This window comes from Conger conger, chromosome 10, assembly GCF_963514075.1.
Source record: "Conger conger chromosome 10, fConCon1.1, whole genome shotgun sequence".
In the NCBI taxonomy this organism is placed as follows: Eukaryota; Metazoa; Chordata; class Actinopteri; order Anguilliformes; family Congridae; genus Conger; species Conger conger.
In genome coordinates, this window is record NC_083769.1 from 44574298 (window position 1) to 44590450 (window position 16153).

The 16153-nt window shown below is 39.2% G+C and overlaps 2 protein-coding genes across 5 annotated transcripts; both read left to right on the forward strand.

Annotated features, from left to right (window-relative positions):
* The first annotated feature begins 13 nt into the window (after nt 1–13).
* rer1 (retention in endoplasmic reticulum sorting receptor 1) lies at nt 14–7276 on the forward strand. Of its 4 annotated transcripts, XM_061257611.1 has the most exons (8): nt 14–155; nt 2693–2780; nt 3059–3163; nt 3501–3600; nt 3818–3896; nt 5142–5277; nt 5450–5504; nt 6780–7276. In XM_061257611.1, exons 2-8 carry the CDS (start codon nt 2700–2702, stop codon nt 6788–6790), a joined length of 567 nt encoding a protein of 188 aa, XP_061113595.1. In that variant the 5' UTR covers nt 14–155; nt 2693–2699; the 3' UTR covers nt 6791–7276. The 4 variants fall into 4 exon arrangements, with proteins under 4 accessions (XP_061113595.1, XP_061113591.1, XP_061113594.1 ...); XM_061257607.1 differs by having other exon boundaries at nt 19–155; nt 5450–7276; XM_061257610.1 differs by lacking the exon at nt 14–155 and adding an exon at nt 205–476 and having other exon boundaries at nt 5450–7276.
* Nucleotides 7277–9274: 1998 nt separating this feature from the next.
* Nucleotides 9275–14572, forward strand: LOC133139554 (taste receptor type 1 member 1-like). The gene is made up of 6 exons (XM_061259125.1): nt 9275–9426; nt 9743–10040; nt 10146–10895; nt 11581–11790; nt 13230–13350; nt 13650–14572. The coding sequence occupies exons 1-6, from the start codon at nt 9275–9277 to the stop codon at nt 14570–14572; spliced, it is 2454 nt and encodes an 817-aa protein (XP_061115109.1).
* The last annotated feature ends 1581 nt before the right edge of the window (nt 14573–16153 follow it).

Sequence of the window (16153 nt, forward strand, 5' to 3'; positions counted from 1 at the left end):
AATCAGTTGGAAACGGATGAAAGTGAGAATACAAGATGGCTCCCTCTGAAATCTATTAGTTTAGTCTAACAATGTATTTTCAGCGCTTACGGAAGCAGTGACGTGTTCACATTGGGGGCGACCTGGAGCTCATAGTGACACAGCGGCAGTCGCAGGTAAGTGATTTATTTAGCTATCTATGTGTGTATAAGACATTTTTTGCCCTGTGAGAATATCTAACGTGTCATTTAATTATATGGAGGAACTCAGCACTGGAGTTATTTGACAAAAAAACTCAGTTAATTCCTCAATATTTGTAGTCTAATGGTACATAATTTCTATCAGCTACCAAGCTTCGTTTTTGTGCTTGCCCGGAAGTGAGTTGTTCATTTTGGTGGTCGTTACTGGTCATTGTAGTTATTCATGTATCGACTCGGATGTTCTTGACGTGGCGTGGTGAAGATTTGAAACTACAATAACCAGTTTTCTGCAGATAGGTGCGTTGTCCGAAGTGGATCCCATTATCTAGTGGGAAGTGTAGTCTTATTGCTAATCTTTGTTACTTGTCCGGAACGGAAAATTGCTAGAAAAAAACTACAGATTCCAGACGGGTGTAGTTTTTTTTTTTTTTATGAAGAAGGGGTAGCTCATTCATGTTGAGTTACCTAATGTTAGATGGCTATATAGGTATGTATTCAATCCGAGTTATTTTAAAACTATACATTTTGTTGTAATAAAAATGCGTCACAGCGTTGAAACAAAAGGATATATACCGGCAAAATGTTCTCGCTTGGTTAAACCTTACTCTACTTCATCACATCAACTGGAGTGTAGCAAACACTCGCTAGTTAGCTAAATGAGCTAGCTACTTAACACTAACTAGCTAACCCTGCTAGTCATGTACTGTAATTGCAGGTACACAGGCCAATAATTAATATGCATTACTACACTTTGAATTATATTATAATAACGTTGGTGGAATTTAGTGGGTTGTGTCGACCTTACCAGTAATTGGCGTAGACCAACTACTTTTTACAGGCTACGCTAAGTTAGCTAGCTAGCTAGCTAGCTAACGTTAATTAGTAACCACAAATGAAAGTAACACAGAAATGGTCAGCACGGCTAACTAGCTGTCATTAATGTTGGCTAGTAGCGAGCTACTTCACAGGTACTTTCTCCACATCTGGTCCAAAAAATGAACCAACTTCAATGAAAAACAAAATTTCAAGATATTTTGATCTAATGCTCACTTGGGAGAACATTTCCCGGGCCGTTGTTGGATAGAATATAGTGCGTATACTGGGTAAAACAACCGTGTGATGTACCTGGAGCTCGGTTATTAGCCATTAAGGTCTTAAACGAGTAATGCACTAGCACCTTATCCCCCCAAGTACTTTGACCACTCCTTCCCGTTCACGAAGTATGTCCAGCTCCTCTGGGCAGGAGTTGCCCCCGTCCTAACTATTGTTAATTATTTTACACCTAACCTGGCAGAAACCTATTTTTGGATTTGAGTATTAGCTTAATAATTCTCTAGACATTTTTGAAAGAGTCTCTATGTACTTTCAATCGCACAAATATTGCTGCAAGCAGCAATGAAGGGGCCAAGTGTTCCAGCACTTCCAAGCCCTCTGTGCCAGAGTTGTCCATGAGGTGACAGTGGGAGGTAGGATTCAATGGTCTAGCTCAAAAGAGGTCGCAGTTATGATTGCTTGAATATTGGAAATTCAAATGATAAATGTGGAGCCGCCAAGTGATCAGTTGGTGTGAAAATTAATCAGGGGTCATATCAACATGTCCTCTATGAATTAGCCAAGTTTCATAGGTCTTACTAATGTGGTTAGGCCAAAACTGGGCACGGAGGAAAATGCAGCACTTGGAAAATAGCAGTTATAAAATGGCACCAATTCAAAGTGGTGGTGACTCCTAAGGTACAGAGTGCGAGGAAATGTATCGCTACAGCAAGTTTTACATCTCAAAGGCAGCTGATTTTTTCCAGGAATGTATACATTAAAAAATATATATATATTGTGCTCAGTAGCTCCGTCGTGATTCAATTGGACCAATACTTCAGGATCGGGCTCAATACAGCTTCCTGTAAACATTAAAACCTTGGAGACTGTGTAAACTCTGCATATTGACTCTGTTCATCGCTCAGAATATTGTCCAGTGTAGAAAACTGCAGCTGCAAATAGGTGCACATTACCTGCAGACATTGCAATCTGATTTGAATCTGGTTCTGTCAATGTCCGCTATCCTCCAGAAGGTGGCCCCAAGACTTTTGCCATTTTTAATGTCCTTATGTACTTTCTGGTATTCCACAGTCTTTGGTTCCGGGCTTGTTTAGGAATAGCAACCTCATAAATCAAGGACTTGCTGAAAACAAATGGTCAAAATAGCAACACTGAAGTGCAAAGCTGCATAATTAAGTTGTTCTGATTAATGAAACCACCCATAATCATCTGGTTTTACCCTTTTTAGACTTATGTGTTACGGATTATGGCTGTGACACAATTTTTGCTATAGGTTGCACACTACTGTACTGCTTGCTCAAAAAATGTAACCTTGGTACTAACTTTAAGCAGACACACTAGAAAAAAAAAAAAGCTTGCATTTCCTCATGATGGGGGGGATAGTCACAAAGCTTTAAGATGAAGAGCTGGATGGAAAAAGAACCTCTTAAACCCCTTGTGCTCCCACTCCTCTCCTGCAGAAGCAGGATGTCAGAAGGGGATAGTGCTGGAGATGCAATCCATGGGAAGCCTTCGGCCATCGGAGCGTTTTTCACACGGTTGGGGCAGGTACGATCGATTCCTTTTGCTCTTCCGTTTTCAGTGTTGTAGTGCAGTGGGGCGGAAGAGGGGGATCCGTAATTGTATCACTACCATGTCCGGGTTTTCTAAGTCCAAGCTCTAAGTCCAAGTTCCATGTTTTATACCAGGTCCGGCCAGTGAAATAATGTGAATCGGCAACCGAGCTGAAGATAATTCCCTGTATAACTGAACTGGGGTCAGTACAGTTTCTGTGTATTTGCGTCATGTCTTTTTTTTCTTTTTTTTTACCGCCTCTGCATTCCCAGATTTACCAGTCCTGGTTGGACAAGTCGACGCCTTTCTCAGTGGGGCGATGGACAGTGACTGTTCTTCTAGGTGCCATATACATGATAAGAGTGTATATATTACAGGTAGGCTTTTCAGGGCTTGTTGTGGTGTTTTTCATTCACCATGGATGTTTCAAAAAACTCCAGTTCTTTTAACCCCTTATGGGCGGATGCGACCTGCACATTACATCTCCCTGATGCGACGGCAGTGTTGTATTTGATCACATGACCGTTTTTTAAAGACACATGACCGTTGAAATGCTTTGCGATTCCTCAGCCTTTCTGTGGGTTTTCTATAGGGCACCTTACTCCATAATGAGTTAAGTGCATTGACTGTGTGTTAAATCATGTACTGTATACTTTTTGTTGTTAAATGGTTTTACTCATGAAATATGCAATGCATTTTTGTCTCCGTGTGCAGGGTTGGTACATAGTAACTTACGCTCTGGGAATCTACCACCTCAACCTGTTCATCGCTTTTCTGTCGCCAAAAGTGGATCCCTCACTACTGGATGATGCAGGCATGTTCAGGTTCAATTACCCATTGAAAAATAAACAAAAAACAGAAGATAACATTGATTATTGTTACTAGTTAATGTAGCTGGTAGCCCCAGTTGCAGGTTTAGTTTTCCTTTCGGCTCCTATACACCTGAGGAAAATGGCCTGTTCTGACAGCAGTTATGAATCACCTGTAGGTTTGTGCTTTGACCACTGACTCCATCCTCTTCTGTTCTCCAGATGAGGGGCCGGCTTTACCTACCAAGCAAAATGAAGAATTTCGACCTTTCATCCGAAGGTTGCCTGAGTTCAAATTCTGGTGAGAATTATTTTACATTTGCATCAGTGTTACTGGACCCAATATCTCAAAACCGTCTTGGTGTTTCATGTATGACTGGGACACGCAAGGTCGGTGGTTCTAATTCCGGTGTAGCCACAATAAGATCCGCACAGCCGTTGGGCCCTTGAGCAAGGCCCTTAACCCTGCATTGCTCCAGGGGAGGATTGTCTCCTGCTTAGTCTAATCAACTGTATGTCGCTCTGGATAAGAGCATCTGCCAAATGCCATTAATGTAATGTAATGTAATGTAGACCCAAGGACCTATGTGGGACCTAACGCGGCACTTGGAACCGATCTGTCGGGTGTGAATTCACATTCTTGTGGGCAAAGAAAACCTGTATGTAGAAGCAGAGATATTTTCAGGTGCTAGCATTGATCTTAACACTCAGTGAATATGAAATGAATGGTGGTGGCAGTTGGCGAATGTTCCATTCATTGGGAATGGCCCCGCTATGGATTATAGGTAAAACAAAAAGAGTGCTTAGCCTGTTGGTGGCCGTAAAAAAAGGTTCATTAAGGGCACTACTTAAACCATGACAACAACTATGATAAACCCCTTTTTTTACTTCATGCAAGGAAGAAAACGTGGAGTCTTGCTATTTTTTATGCAATGTACCTGAAAAAATGCAGGTGAAAACATTGATCTCTGTGAGGTGAATGCATTTTTTGGGAGAGGAGTAATTGCAGTGTGTGGACTTTATTCACATTTCTGCTGCGCCTGCAATAATCATTTTGAGTGTTTGTATATTTGCTTCCTTTTATATATTTACATACAGTTTTGACACAAATGTTGACACAAACACTGCATTTATGTACGGATGCAGGTTTACTCAAAAGACTAATAGTTTGTGGTAAGGTCTTGATTTACATTACATTACATGTTATTTAGCCATTGCTTTTATCCAACATTACTTACAGTTGATTAGACTAAGCAAGGGACAATCCCCCCTGTAGCAATGTGGGGTTAAGGGCCTTGCTCAGGGGCCCAACAGCTATGCAGGTTTTATTGTCGCTACACTGGGGTTTAAAGCACCAACCTTGCAGGTCCCAGTCATGTACCTTAACCACCACGCTACAGGCTGCCCTGTATGCCTTTATTATCAGAATTAACAGCAAATGAGGCGGTTTGATGTGGTAAAAATGCACGGCTGTGCACGACGGAGTGTTACATTTGACAGATATAAATGTCCGATCGGCCCGTTTCATTGTGGTCTCCATTTTTAGGCATTCTGCAACAAGAGGGGTGGTCATCGCCATGGTCTGCACATTCTTCGAGGCCTTCAACGTTCCGGTGTTCTGGCCAATACTCGTCATGTACTTCATAATGCTGTTCTGCATCACCATGAAGAGACAGATTAAGGTGCGTGGACCTGTGACAATATCAAATGCGTAACGTTTTTCAATCCTGTAACACTGGCACCAACTGTCCCAACTGATACTGGGGCTAAGCTGGTTCAGGTTCTAAGTCATTTGTAGTATGTTTCTGGCAGTTGCTTCCTTTGACATTGCTCTCTCTCCCTCTCTCCCTCCAGCATATGATCAAGTACAGATACCTGCCTTTCACACACGGGAAAAGGACATACCGAGGCAAGGAGGACACAGGGAAAACTTTTGCTAGTTAAACAATTTGCCATCTGAAATTACAAAATCATATAACCAATAAATGAAGTGGGGGTGGTGGGGGTAAGGGGTGGGAGTTAATAAAAATTAAAAACAAAAAAAAGTCAAGGAAAAGAGTTTTGATCCACTGTGACAGTGTTTGGTAGAAGGGAAGATTGTCTGAGCCTTTGATTAAAGGATATGGTGTGTGCGTTTTGGAGAAAATGGCATCGATTTAATTTTTTTGTGAATGAATGCACATGTGTTCATAGCCTTGCTGTGTGGTCGTGAAGGTACAGGAGTTTGTTTAGTTTTGGATTGCAGTTAATCGTCCTTTTGCTCTGCTCAGCGCTGTCACACTGGTGACATCATTCTTCCTGCGACAGTGATTGATAAAAAGAAAAGACATTTTTATCCATAACCTCTGGTCGTTTCTTGATCTACCCAATATGGCTTCTCTTAGTCTATCAATCGAAAAGTCCTTAATGTTGAAGAGAATCTATTAGATCTATATGTATTACTTGTGTCAATTATTTATTACAGTCGTGTCTGTCAAAAATTTCAGAGTTTACCATAATCAACTAATTTTGCCTTGGTACTAACTTATTTGGCTTCATCATCCGGAACACTGCTGCGGGCATCTGTGACGATAAATTGTGATCAAAACAACCTCCCATCTCTCAGAATATTTGATAAATATAGGTGTGTCTTTAAGGTATTGCAGTCTGCCCAGATAGAGTAGAGCTTCAGTGCCAAAATGGAGGATGTAACACTCCTCTTTCTCCTGCAGTCCTTTATAACGCTTCAGCGCAGGCAGGCTCAAGCCCGTCTGTTTTCCCGCCGGTTAGGTTTGGCCAAGTGTCACACCGTACTGTGCTCATTTACCTCATGGTCCTTGTGCTAAGCGAATCGTAATCATTCCCCCTAGTTTAGTATTAACGCTCCCCTTGTGGTCTACTCTAATGTTAAATTAAGTACAATGCAGGGTTTTACTTGCGACCAGAGATTTTGTAAAATATTTTTTTTACAATGGCCATTAACCTACCAAAGATCTAAGTAGGGACTGTTCAGTTAGTTTTCCATAAAAGCCCAGATTTAAGTTGCATAGCCGGGTTCTTAATGAATCCATGGCTAGGGGTCCATTCCATTAAGGCATAGCACAGTAGAGTCCTGTATATTTTTTGGCAACCTGTCCTTTTCTTTTATTGTATCTAATCATTCCAGACAAAAACATTTTTCTCCTCTCTCTCTCTTTCTTTGCAGAGCAAACATAAGACAAGTTGCATTCTTTTTATTTTGGGGTCTTGCACATTGGAGAGGGATATAAAGAATTTTTTTAACCATTTTGGGGGGCATTTTTATTAGAGGTTTTGTGATAAAATGGCTTATTTGAAAACCTGGGAGAAAATCTGAAAACCTGGATCACCACTGTAGAGAAGGATCAAAACATTCTTTTTCCTGTCAAAGTGCATCATGTTTTCAAAGGGTTGTAGGCTATTGATTATTTCTGTATTCTGAAGGTTAAATACTTTGAAATTATTCTGAACACTTTTCAAGTAAAGGTGAAGTTTCAAAATGTGGAATTCATTATGTTCTCTAAAACCGTAAATTCAATAATAGCTTTATAAAATGTTACACAATTGACAAATTGCATGTTATTGTTTTTTTTTCATGTACTACAGGTTTAAAAAAAGACATGATTTTAATATCTCAGTGTAATTTTTCACTCCAAATGCTATTAAAGAGAGACTGTCCCTTTATATGTTGTGCTGAAATTACTTTGATCTTATTGTGTGGATCAGATTTATTTCCGCAAGTCCTTAATTTTAATATGAATAATAAGAGTCGTCATTCATGAAGACCAGAGGATGTGTGTGTGCAGTTTGCCATATCCAGTGTACCTGTATACACCACGGACCATCATTTTGTATTGCAAATTAATCCGTATGGCATTTGCAAGAGGAAGGAGTTCTACACGCAACATTTCCGAACACCTGCGCAGGGTCAACAAGTGCTTACCACGATGAGGTTAGTATTCTTATTTAATTTCCTTTCTCTCGTCAGATTATAGTTGAGCTCATCATGTAAATATCCTTCACCCAGGTGTATTACAAAACTGTTGAATAAGCCTTCTAATGCTTAATGTAAATGAACGTGTGCAAGATCTAGACAAAAGCAGCACCTTGGTCCATATCTTAGGAGACTGCTTTTTAACTGTAAGGGCACAATTGTATCACCATTTGTTTCTCTTTAAGCTTGCATTTTTATGTGCGTTTTCTTGACTATTTTTCCGCGCACACAGAGTCCTTCTGAATGGGGATTATACTTCACGGTGGCTTTCTGTGGTCCATAGCATTATAGTGTAGCCTTGAACATTCCTGTTTCCCCAGGAGTATTATACAAATCTGTTATAAAATGCACGCATACTTTTCAGTGTTTAACACCAATGTAGTTTTATGATGGCCAAGTGCAGACATTACAAATGCTTTGTGCACATTCATTTAGACATGTGTAAATCTGATCAATGAGTTTACCTATTAAAGTTCATGTATAATAAATACAATTTCGCAGCAGGGAATTCTCAGAATACAGGCATGGTAAAAAAAAAAAAAAAAAAGTTATCGAACTCTTGTCCACAAATTAGGAAATGTAATGTTTCATGCTAAACATTCATTATAAATTAAACAAAACATTCACCTTTAGTTGGAACTTGCAACCTGTTCTCTGATTTGATGGAATAAACATTTCAGTAGGTACTGCATATTAAGTTTTCCTTAAAATTTTCATCCACCATAAAATTCATTGGCCTATTAACTTTCAGTTTCAAACTTTAAATTCATTGAACACCTTTTCTTCAATATTTAAGTTCAAATGTTGAATTTGCCGTTTTAAAAGAAATTGAAATGAATGCTTGCTTAAAAAACTATCCAATGAAGAATGAAAAGTATAGAAGTGAGTCTTCTTAAAGTGTAAGTCTCCTTTCACATGTGGTGCTAAGAAATGTTTTTTATCTAGAAGAAATATCTCACTTTTATTATTAGGATTCAGCATGTGGATGTGGTTGCATATATTTCTAGACTGGCAGACCTAGATGTACAGGTGTACAGTATATGCATATGTATAAATGTCTAATATTTGGGGTAGCCTGTAGCGTAGTGGTTAAGGTACTTGCCTGGGACCCATAAGGTCGTCAGTTTGATCCCTGGTGTAGCCACAATAAGATCCGCACAGCCGTTGGGCCCTTGAGCAAGGCCCTTTACCCTGCATTGCTCCAGGGGAGGATTGTCTCCTGCTTAGTCCAATCAACTGTACGTCGCTCAGGATAAGAGCGTCTGCCAAATGCCATTAATGTAATGTAATGTAATGTAATTTGTAATTCATCTAAATGTTTTCAAATATCACATTGAGGAAGGAACTTTACATGCAGCATTTAAGACCACCTGAGCTGTGAAGGCAATTTTAACGACTTGCCCAAAGAGCACTTCACTTCAATATGGGAGTGCTTCCAACAATGAGGTTTCCAATATTTTCATTTGATTTCCCTTCACTGGTCATCAGATTTTTTTCTTGCTCTAATCAAAAAAATATCCTTCTATTATAAAATGGTCAATGCAAATCTGCCAATGTAAATCGGATAAGCATGACTGCCGTATCTTCATCTTTGAGCTTGTATTAGTAGGCAAGTGCTGGTCTAGATACAGGGTATCTAGTATTGTTTGACGTTAACAATGCATCACACAATCTTTCTGTTCGGACTTATGTGTTTTTGTCAGCACTCACTTGCAAAGGATTCTTGCGTATCTTCGGAGTTCAGTTTGAGTGGTGATTATATTTTGGGAGGCCTTTTTCCAGTGCACCGCGGAATAAATAATGCGACGTCGGACTTTCCTCTGGCCCTGGAATGTGACAGGTATGTACAGCTCTCAGCTCTCTATAGTATACATTCGCTTTTATGCAGTAACACCCTGACGAAAAAAACAAGCTAGGTTTTGAAACGACTCGTTACTGCTTGACCAATTAGACCAACTCTATACCTAACATGGTTTGACCAGCTCAAGCTGTTTTGAAACGGCTGGTAGCTGGTATTTCAAGCTGGGCGTAACTTATTTACACCAGGGCAGTAAAGTGCTCATATATTCTAACTGTACAGCTCTTTTGTAGACATTGATGCAGTGATTCGTTTGTAAATGTAATCATGGCGACTTCCATCATTTCCATTTCCACAGCTTGCCGTTCTCAGCAGCAGGTTATCAGAAGTTGCAAGTGATGAGGTTTGCTATCGAGGAAATTAACAACTCGACCTCCATCTTGCCTGGTGTGTCCCTTGGTTATGAGATCTTTGACCATTGCTCAGAAGTGCAGAATTTTCCATCAGTCTTTGAATTCCTTTTCAAAAATAGTTCTGCTGAAATACTTCATTACTTTAAGGAGTACAACCATAAAGTTCTAGCCGTGCTTGGCCCCCTTGAAAGCAGTCAAACTCTTACCATTGCACCGTTTTTCATGATGGATCTTCTTCCGATGGTAATTTATTTTCTTTTAAAATATCATCTTGTCTTATGTTGGCTGAAGTGAAATGTATTGTTCTTGAATAAATAAGGGTGCCAACTGTTTTTTTTAAACTTACAGGTAAATTATGGATCAACAAGCACCAGTTTAAGTGATAAAGAGTCATTTCCATCGTTTCTACGAACAGTGCCCAGCAACAGAAGTCAAGTACAGCTGATCATTCGCATTTTACAGAAGTTCGAATGGAACTGGATCGCGTTCATAGGCGACACCACTGACTACAGTCAAGATGCACTTCAACTCTTCATTGACGGCATAAGAAACACTAGCATCTGCTTGGCTTACCAGGAGGTACCCACGACGCCATCTAAATACCACATCACATTTAGGAATATCAACAGGCTTCGTATAAATATCATCATAGTTTATACCTTAAAGGTGTATGCAACTGCTTTAATTAAATCGGCCATTCTGAACAATATACATGAGAAGGTGTGGATTGCAAGTGATGCCTGGTCTTTGAATAAAGGACTTCCCTCTCTCGAAGGACTCCACACCGTCGGTACTATTATTGGAATAACAGAAAGGGTTGTGAGTTTACCCGGGTTTTCAGAATTTGTCCACAAATCTCAGGCTGAAAGTAAATACCTTGAATGCAAAAACCGAAAACTCCAGGAGGATGTTCGGGCAACCTGTAATCAAGATTGTTATAGTTGCTCTTACGTGAACGCAAGCAAAATAATGTATCAAGATCCATCTTATAACTTTGCCATTTACACTGGAGTTTATGTTGTGGCAAAAGCCTTACACGCCATATTACAGTGTGATACAAATGGATGCAACAAGACCGAAAGAATCTTCCCTTTTAAGGTAAGAGATGTGCATGAAAGTATTTTCTCAAAGACTGTGTGTAACTGAAGTGCATTTCACAAACAGCATGATAAACATAAAAAAAAAAAATTATGAATTGAAAAAGATAACAAAACTGTTATTACTGTTTTAAGAATCAATTGCTAACATTATATGTATATGTATTTATATTGATGTATTTTAATCCTTACATATAAACAAATGACTGTAAACTAGAACATCAGGAGACATTGCACTATAGGATGGTTTGTAGCCTATTCATTTGATGGCTTCAATTAATTATGGATTTAGATTTAAGCAGGAATTAGATTTAATTAGGAATCTTGTGTAAGCATGTTTTCTTCCAAACCATTATTTCAGTACAAAATGACTAAAGGTTCTCTGTCTTTCTCTTGCTCATTTTTTCTCTCTAATTCTGTCACTGTCTTTTTCACTATCTTACACACTACCACACACTCAATCACACTTACACTTCAACCACAGTTACTTATGTGCATATGCGGAACCACAGTTCCTTAAACTTCACAAATATTATTAAAATAATAAAATAGAAACCAGAGAGTATGAGCTTTTTCAGAATGCTTGATATTTTTAATCATTAACATGTCAGAAAAAGAATCAGCATGCATGTAAAACATACTGACAAATTGTACAAAGGAAATTGTTTACATTCTTTTCTCATCAGCTTCTCAAAGAAATAAAGAAGTCAGACTTCAAACTATTGAATCTAGTTGTAAAGTTTGACAAAAATGGAGATCCTCCTTCAAGATACAACATAGTGTCCTGGAACCTGGACTCCTCTCCTCCGTATGAGTATGTGGGATCATATGACACAGAGCCGACTGTGAGTTTCAGTATTAATGAAACTCTTATTCACTGGTACACCAACGGAACCGTAAGTTTTCTCCTGCTTTACACATATGCTACCCCTGTAATAATGGTCTGAATTACGTACACTCAGTGACCACTTCATTAGGTAGACCTGCACACCAGCTTGTTAATGCAAATATTTAATCAGCCAATCATGTAGCAACAGCTAAATACATAATAGCATGTAGACGTGGTCAAGAGTTTCAGCTGCTTTTCAGGCCAAATTTCAAAATAGGGAAGAATTGTGGTCTAAGTGACTTTGACCTTGGAATGATTGTTGGACAGGGTGGTTTGAGTATCACAGAAATTGCTGATCTCCTGGGATTATCATACACAGCAGTCTCTAGAGTTTGCAGAAAATTGTGCGAAAAACAAAAAACATCCAGTGAGCAGGAGTTCTGCGGGCAGAAACACATTGTTTATGAGAGAGGTCAGCTTAGACTGGTTGAAGCTGACAGGAAGGTGACGATAACACAAATAATGAAGCATTACAACCGTGGTATGCAGAAGAGCATCTCGGAACACACAATTCTCCAAACCTCTAAGTGGATAGGCTACAGCAGCAAAAGACCTAATAAGTCCAATAAATACCTAATAAAGTGCTCACTGAGTGTATATCACTGTTATGTTAACATTTTCCATTCTGACAGTATCTATATTAATATGGTTACAAATAAAGTAAAATACATGTAAACCTATTTTAAAAATGAAGTAAGCAGTAAACTCATTTGCACTAAAATTATAATGGTCTCAACAGCGGTTAAGCAGCAAAATTACTTGGGTTAAAACTGTCTTTTATTTTGTGATTTTTAAAGCTATGACCACTGAAAACATGTTGAAAATAATATATAGTAGAGAGTAGGAGTAGCCTACATTCTAAGTTGTAACCTAACTCTCCATGGGAAATAAATCAGTTGGTGCAACCGGTTTACTTTAAGTTATGGCGTACCATAACTTAAAGTAAACCGGTTGCACCAACTGATTTATTTCCCATGGAGAGTTAGGTTACAACTTAGAATGCAACAGGCTGCTGGTGTACATGTCAACCCAATAAAGTGGTCATTGAGTTTGTGTGACCTGCTCTCAGTCGTATTGATCACAAAATTTATTTTGAAACCATGTTTTTTTGTTTGTTGGTAGTTACGTGAGGCTTGGAAACTACCGTCACTGGGCTAACGAAACTCAGGGTCTATAACTTGTCATCATATGTATAAAACTATATTTTTACACTGAACATTAACTCTTGACATTAAGACATACAGACCACTAAAGTCATATACAGTTTGAGTAAAATCCGATGAAACCGAATATCTACATTAACGATCAACGAACGCAGCTGATGTGGTTGCTAGCCAGGTGACTGGTGACAAGCTGGCTAGCCTCCAAATGCCGCGAAACTGCGTTCCTACCTCACCATCTTACGTTTTAACAGGCAATTAAGCAAATTCTTATTTAATCTTGTAGATTCCCGTGTCACGGTGCTCTGAGGACTGTCAAATGGGCTCTGTTAGGAGATCATTTGAAATCTATAAGTGCTGCTTTCATTGCGAAGTCTGCCCAAAAGACACCTATATCAATCATTCAGGTAGGAAATGAACTGTTATACTCACATTAAATGTGAGTAATCATTCATGTCTGTGTATTTCACATTACTTTGCGTGAGATTTCCCATTTACCTTGTCCAACTTGCAGATCATAGACATTGACAAACTTTAAAGAATGAGGATGGGAGTTTTAGGTAGATAGATACATCATTACATTCATATACTGCTTTTCTAGACACTCAAAGCGCTTAAGCACATTTAATATGCTCATAATGTGTATGACTTTTTTTTAACCTATGAAATGAACTGCCATTGTAAAATGTGTCTTTCTGTTTGACAGCTGATCCATACAGTTGCATCCCGTGTAAGAAGAACGAATGGTCTGACCCAGGGAGCACTTCCTGTAAAGAGCGTGTTGTGGTGTATATTCGCGTCACAGATCCCTTGTCAATCCTGCTCTTGCTCTCTGTCAGCTTCATGCTCTTTCTTGCTGCAGCCATCACCATCCTCTTCGCTCGTAACTACAACACCCCGGTTGTGAGGTCTGCCGGGGGGAAAATGTGCTTCCTCATGCTGGGCTGTTTGAGCGGTTCAGGTCTCAGTGTGTTCTTCAGCTTTGGCGTCCCGAATGAAATCAAATGTGTGTTGAGAAGTTCATTTTTCCCTATTTTCTATACTGTCTGTCTGTCTTGTCTCGCTGTACGATCCTTCCAGATTGTCTGCGTCTTCAAAATGGCTGCCAAGCTACCCAGAGCATATGAATGCTGGGTTAAGTACAATGGACAGTGGCTATTCATAGCGGTGGCCTCTACAGTTCAGTTAATTTTCTGTGCACTCAGTTCTGCTAGACCCTTGAATGACACAGTGACCTTCAAAGACCAAATCACTATGAACTGTGACGCAGTAGGTGTGATCCCACCTAGCATAACTTTGTTCTTTGCAGGATTTCTAGGTATTTTGTGCTTTATCTTCTCATACATGGGAACAGACCTGCCCAGAAACTACAACGAGGCCAAATCTATTGCATTTAGTGTGCTGCTGTTTTATATTTCCTGGATTGCCTATTTTACATCATATTTTATTCACACAAGCAGACACCTGTCCGTAATTGATGCATTCTCTGTGCTGACCAGTTCATATGGAATTCTCGTAAGTTATTTTTTCCCAAAGTCATATATCATTCTTTTCAAGCCTGAGAAAAACACACAAGCATACTTTCAATCTTGTATTCAGGATTATACCCAAAAGATCAGCAGGATGTAGAGCAGACAAGCTGGTCGGTGCCTTGCATGGCAGCCAATCGCCGTTGGTGTGTGAGTGTGTGTATGAATGGGTGAATGAGAAGCATCAGTTGTACAGCGCTTTGGATAAAGGTGCTATATAAATGCCAACCATAGAGGGCTGTTGCAGGCAGCCTTATTGTAGTGTAGTGGTTAAGGTTCATGACTGGGACCTACAAGGTCGCTGGTTCGATCCCCGGTGTAGCCACAATAAGATATGTTGTAACACATTGCACATTGGACACTGATTATAAATATCATAATATACATAAGTATGGATATATCTTGAATTTTGTTTTTTGACTGTCTGTTTTAGGATGAGCCAATCTTACTGCATGCAAGCTAAAACATATATAAATACTATTTTGCTAATATCACTATAATTAATTCTTGTTGGCCTTGTTGCTAGTATTCTTTTGTGTTTTCGCCTGGCTGTTTTATCGTTGAGTCCTCTAGTAAAGGTCCTTTGACTATTCAATCTCTGGTTGTTTATAGTTTGGGTTCCACCTCATCATTTCTTGTGACAACATCCTAATCAAAAGATACTTCCATTTTTGTTTTAAAACCTTTAACGATAGTACTTTTTACATGTAGCAGTTACATACAGGGCAGAAATGACTCAGATTGGTCAGACATAAAATCGTCAAGCATTCTGCAATTCATGTTTCATTTTTAGCATGGTCATGCTCTTGAAATACACCCGGTGAGCAATTTCTTAGGTGGACCTGTACACCAGCTTGTTAATGCAAATATTTAATCAGCCAATCATGTGTCAGCAACTAAATGCATAAAAGCATGCTGGTCAAGAGGTTCAGCTGTTGCTCAGACCAAATGTCAGAATGGGTTAAAAATTTGGTCTAAGTGACTTTGACCAAAGAATGATTCTTGGTGCCAAACAGGGTGGTTTGAGTTTCTCAAACTGCTGATCTCCTGTGATTTTCATGCACAACAGTTTCTATAGTTTGCAGAGAATGGTGTGAAAAACAAAAAACATCCTGTGAGCAGCAGTTCTCCATGCAGAAATGCTAATGAGAGATGTCAGAGGAGAAGGGCCAGACTGGTCGAAGTTGAGAGGAAGGTAATGCAAATAACCACACATTACAACAGTGGTATGCAGAAGAGCATCTCTGAACACACAACATGCCAAACATCTAAGTGGATAGACAACAGCAGCAGAAGACCAATAAGTCTAAAAAATACCAAATAATGTGCTCACAGTGTATTTCTTCAGTTAGGACTGTACAAGATTACATTCTGTATATCTGCATCAAGGAAGAAGCTTGGTGACTTGTGAAAGGCCTTGGTTCAGTATAACCTGAATAGGTTTTATCCTTTACCTTTAATGGTAGCATAATGTCATAATAATAATGTTTGATTGCATTAGCTTGCATTGTTTTAGCTTGCATAAACATTGGCCTTGCATTGTTTTAGCTTGCATAAACATTGGCCTTGCATTGTTTTAGCTTGCATAAACATTGGCCTTGCATTGTTTTAGCTTGCATTAACATTGGCCTTGCATTGTTTTAGCTTGCATAAACATTGGCCTTGCATTGTTTTAGCTTGC

Coding starts and splice junctions, on each gene's coding strand:
- rer1 (XM_061257607.1), top strand. CDS start 2,700: ATGTCAGAAGGGGATAGTGCTGGAGATGCAATCCATGGGAAGCCTTCG. Junction 2,781..3,058: donor TTTTCACACGGTTGGGGCAG/GTACGATCGATT, acceptor CTGCATTCCCAG/ATTTACCAGTCCTGGTTGGA. Junction 3,897..5,141: donor TTGCCTGAGTTCAAATTCTG/GTGAGAATTATT, acceptor CTCCATTTTTAG/GCATTCTGCAACAAGAGGGG.
- LOC133139554 (XM_061259125.1), top strand. CDS start 9,275: ATGTGTTTTTGTCAGCACTCACTTGCAAAGGATTCTTGCGTATCTTCG. Junction 11,791..13,229: donor ACTGGTACACCAACGGAACC/GTAAGTTTTCTC, acceptor TTAATCTTGTAG/ATTCCCGTGTCACGGTGCTC. Junction 13,351..13,649: donor CACCTATATCAATCATTCAG/GTAGGAAATGAA, acceptor TCTGTTTGACAG/CTGATCCATACAGTTGCATC.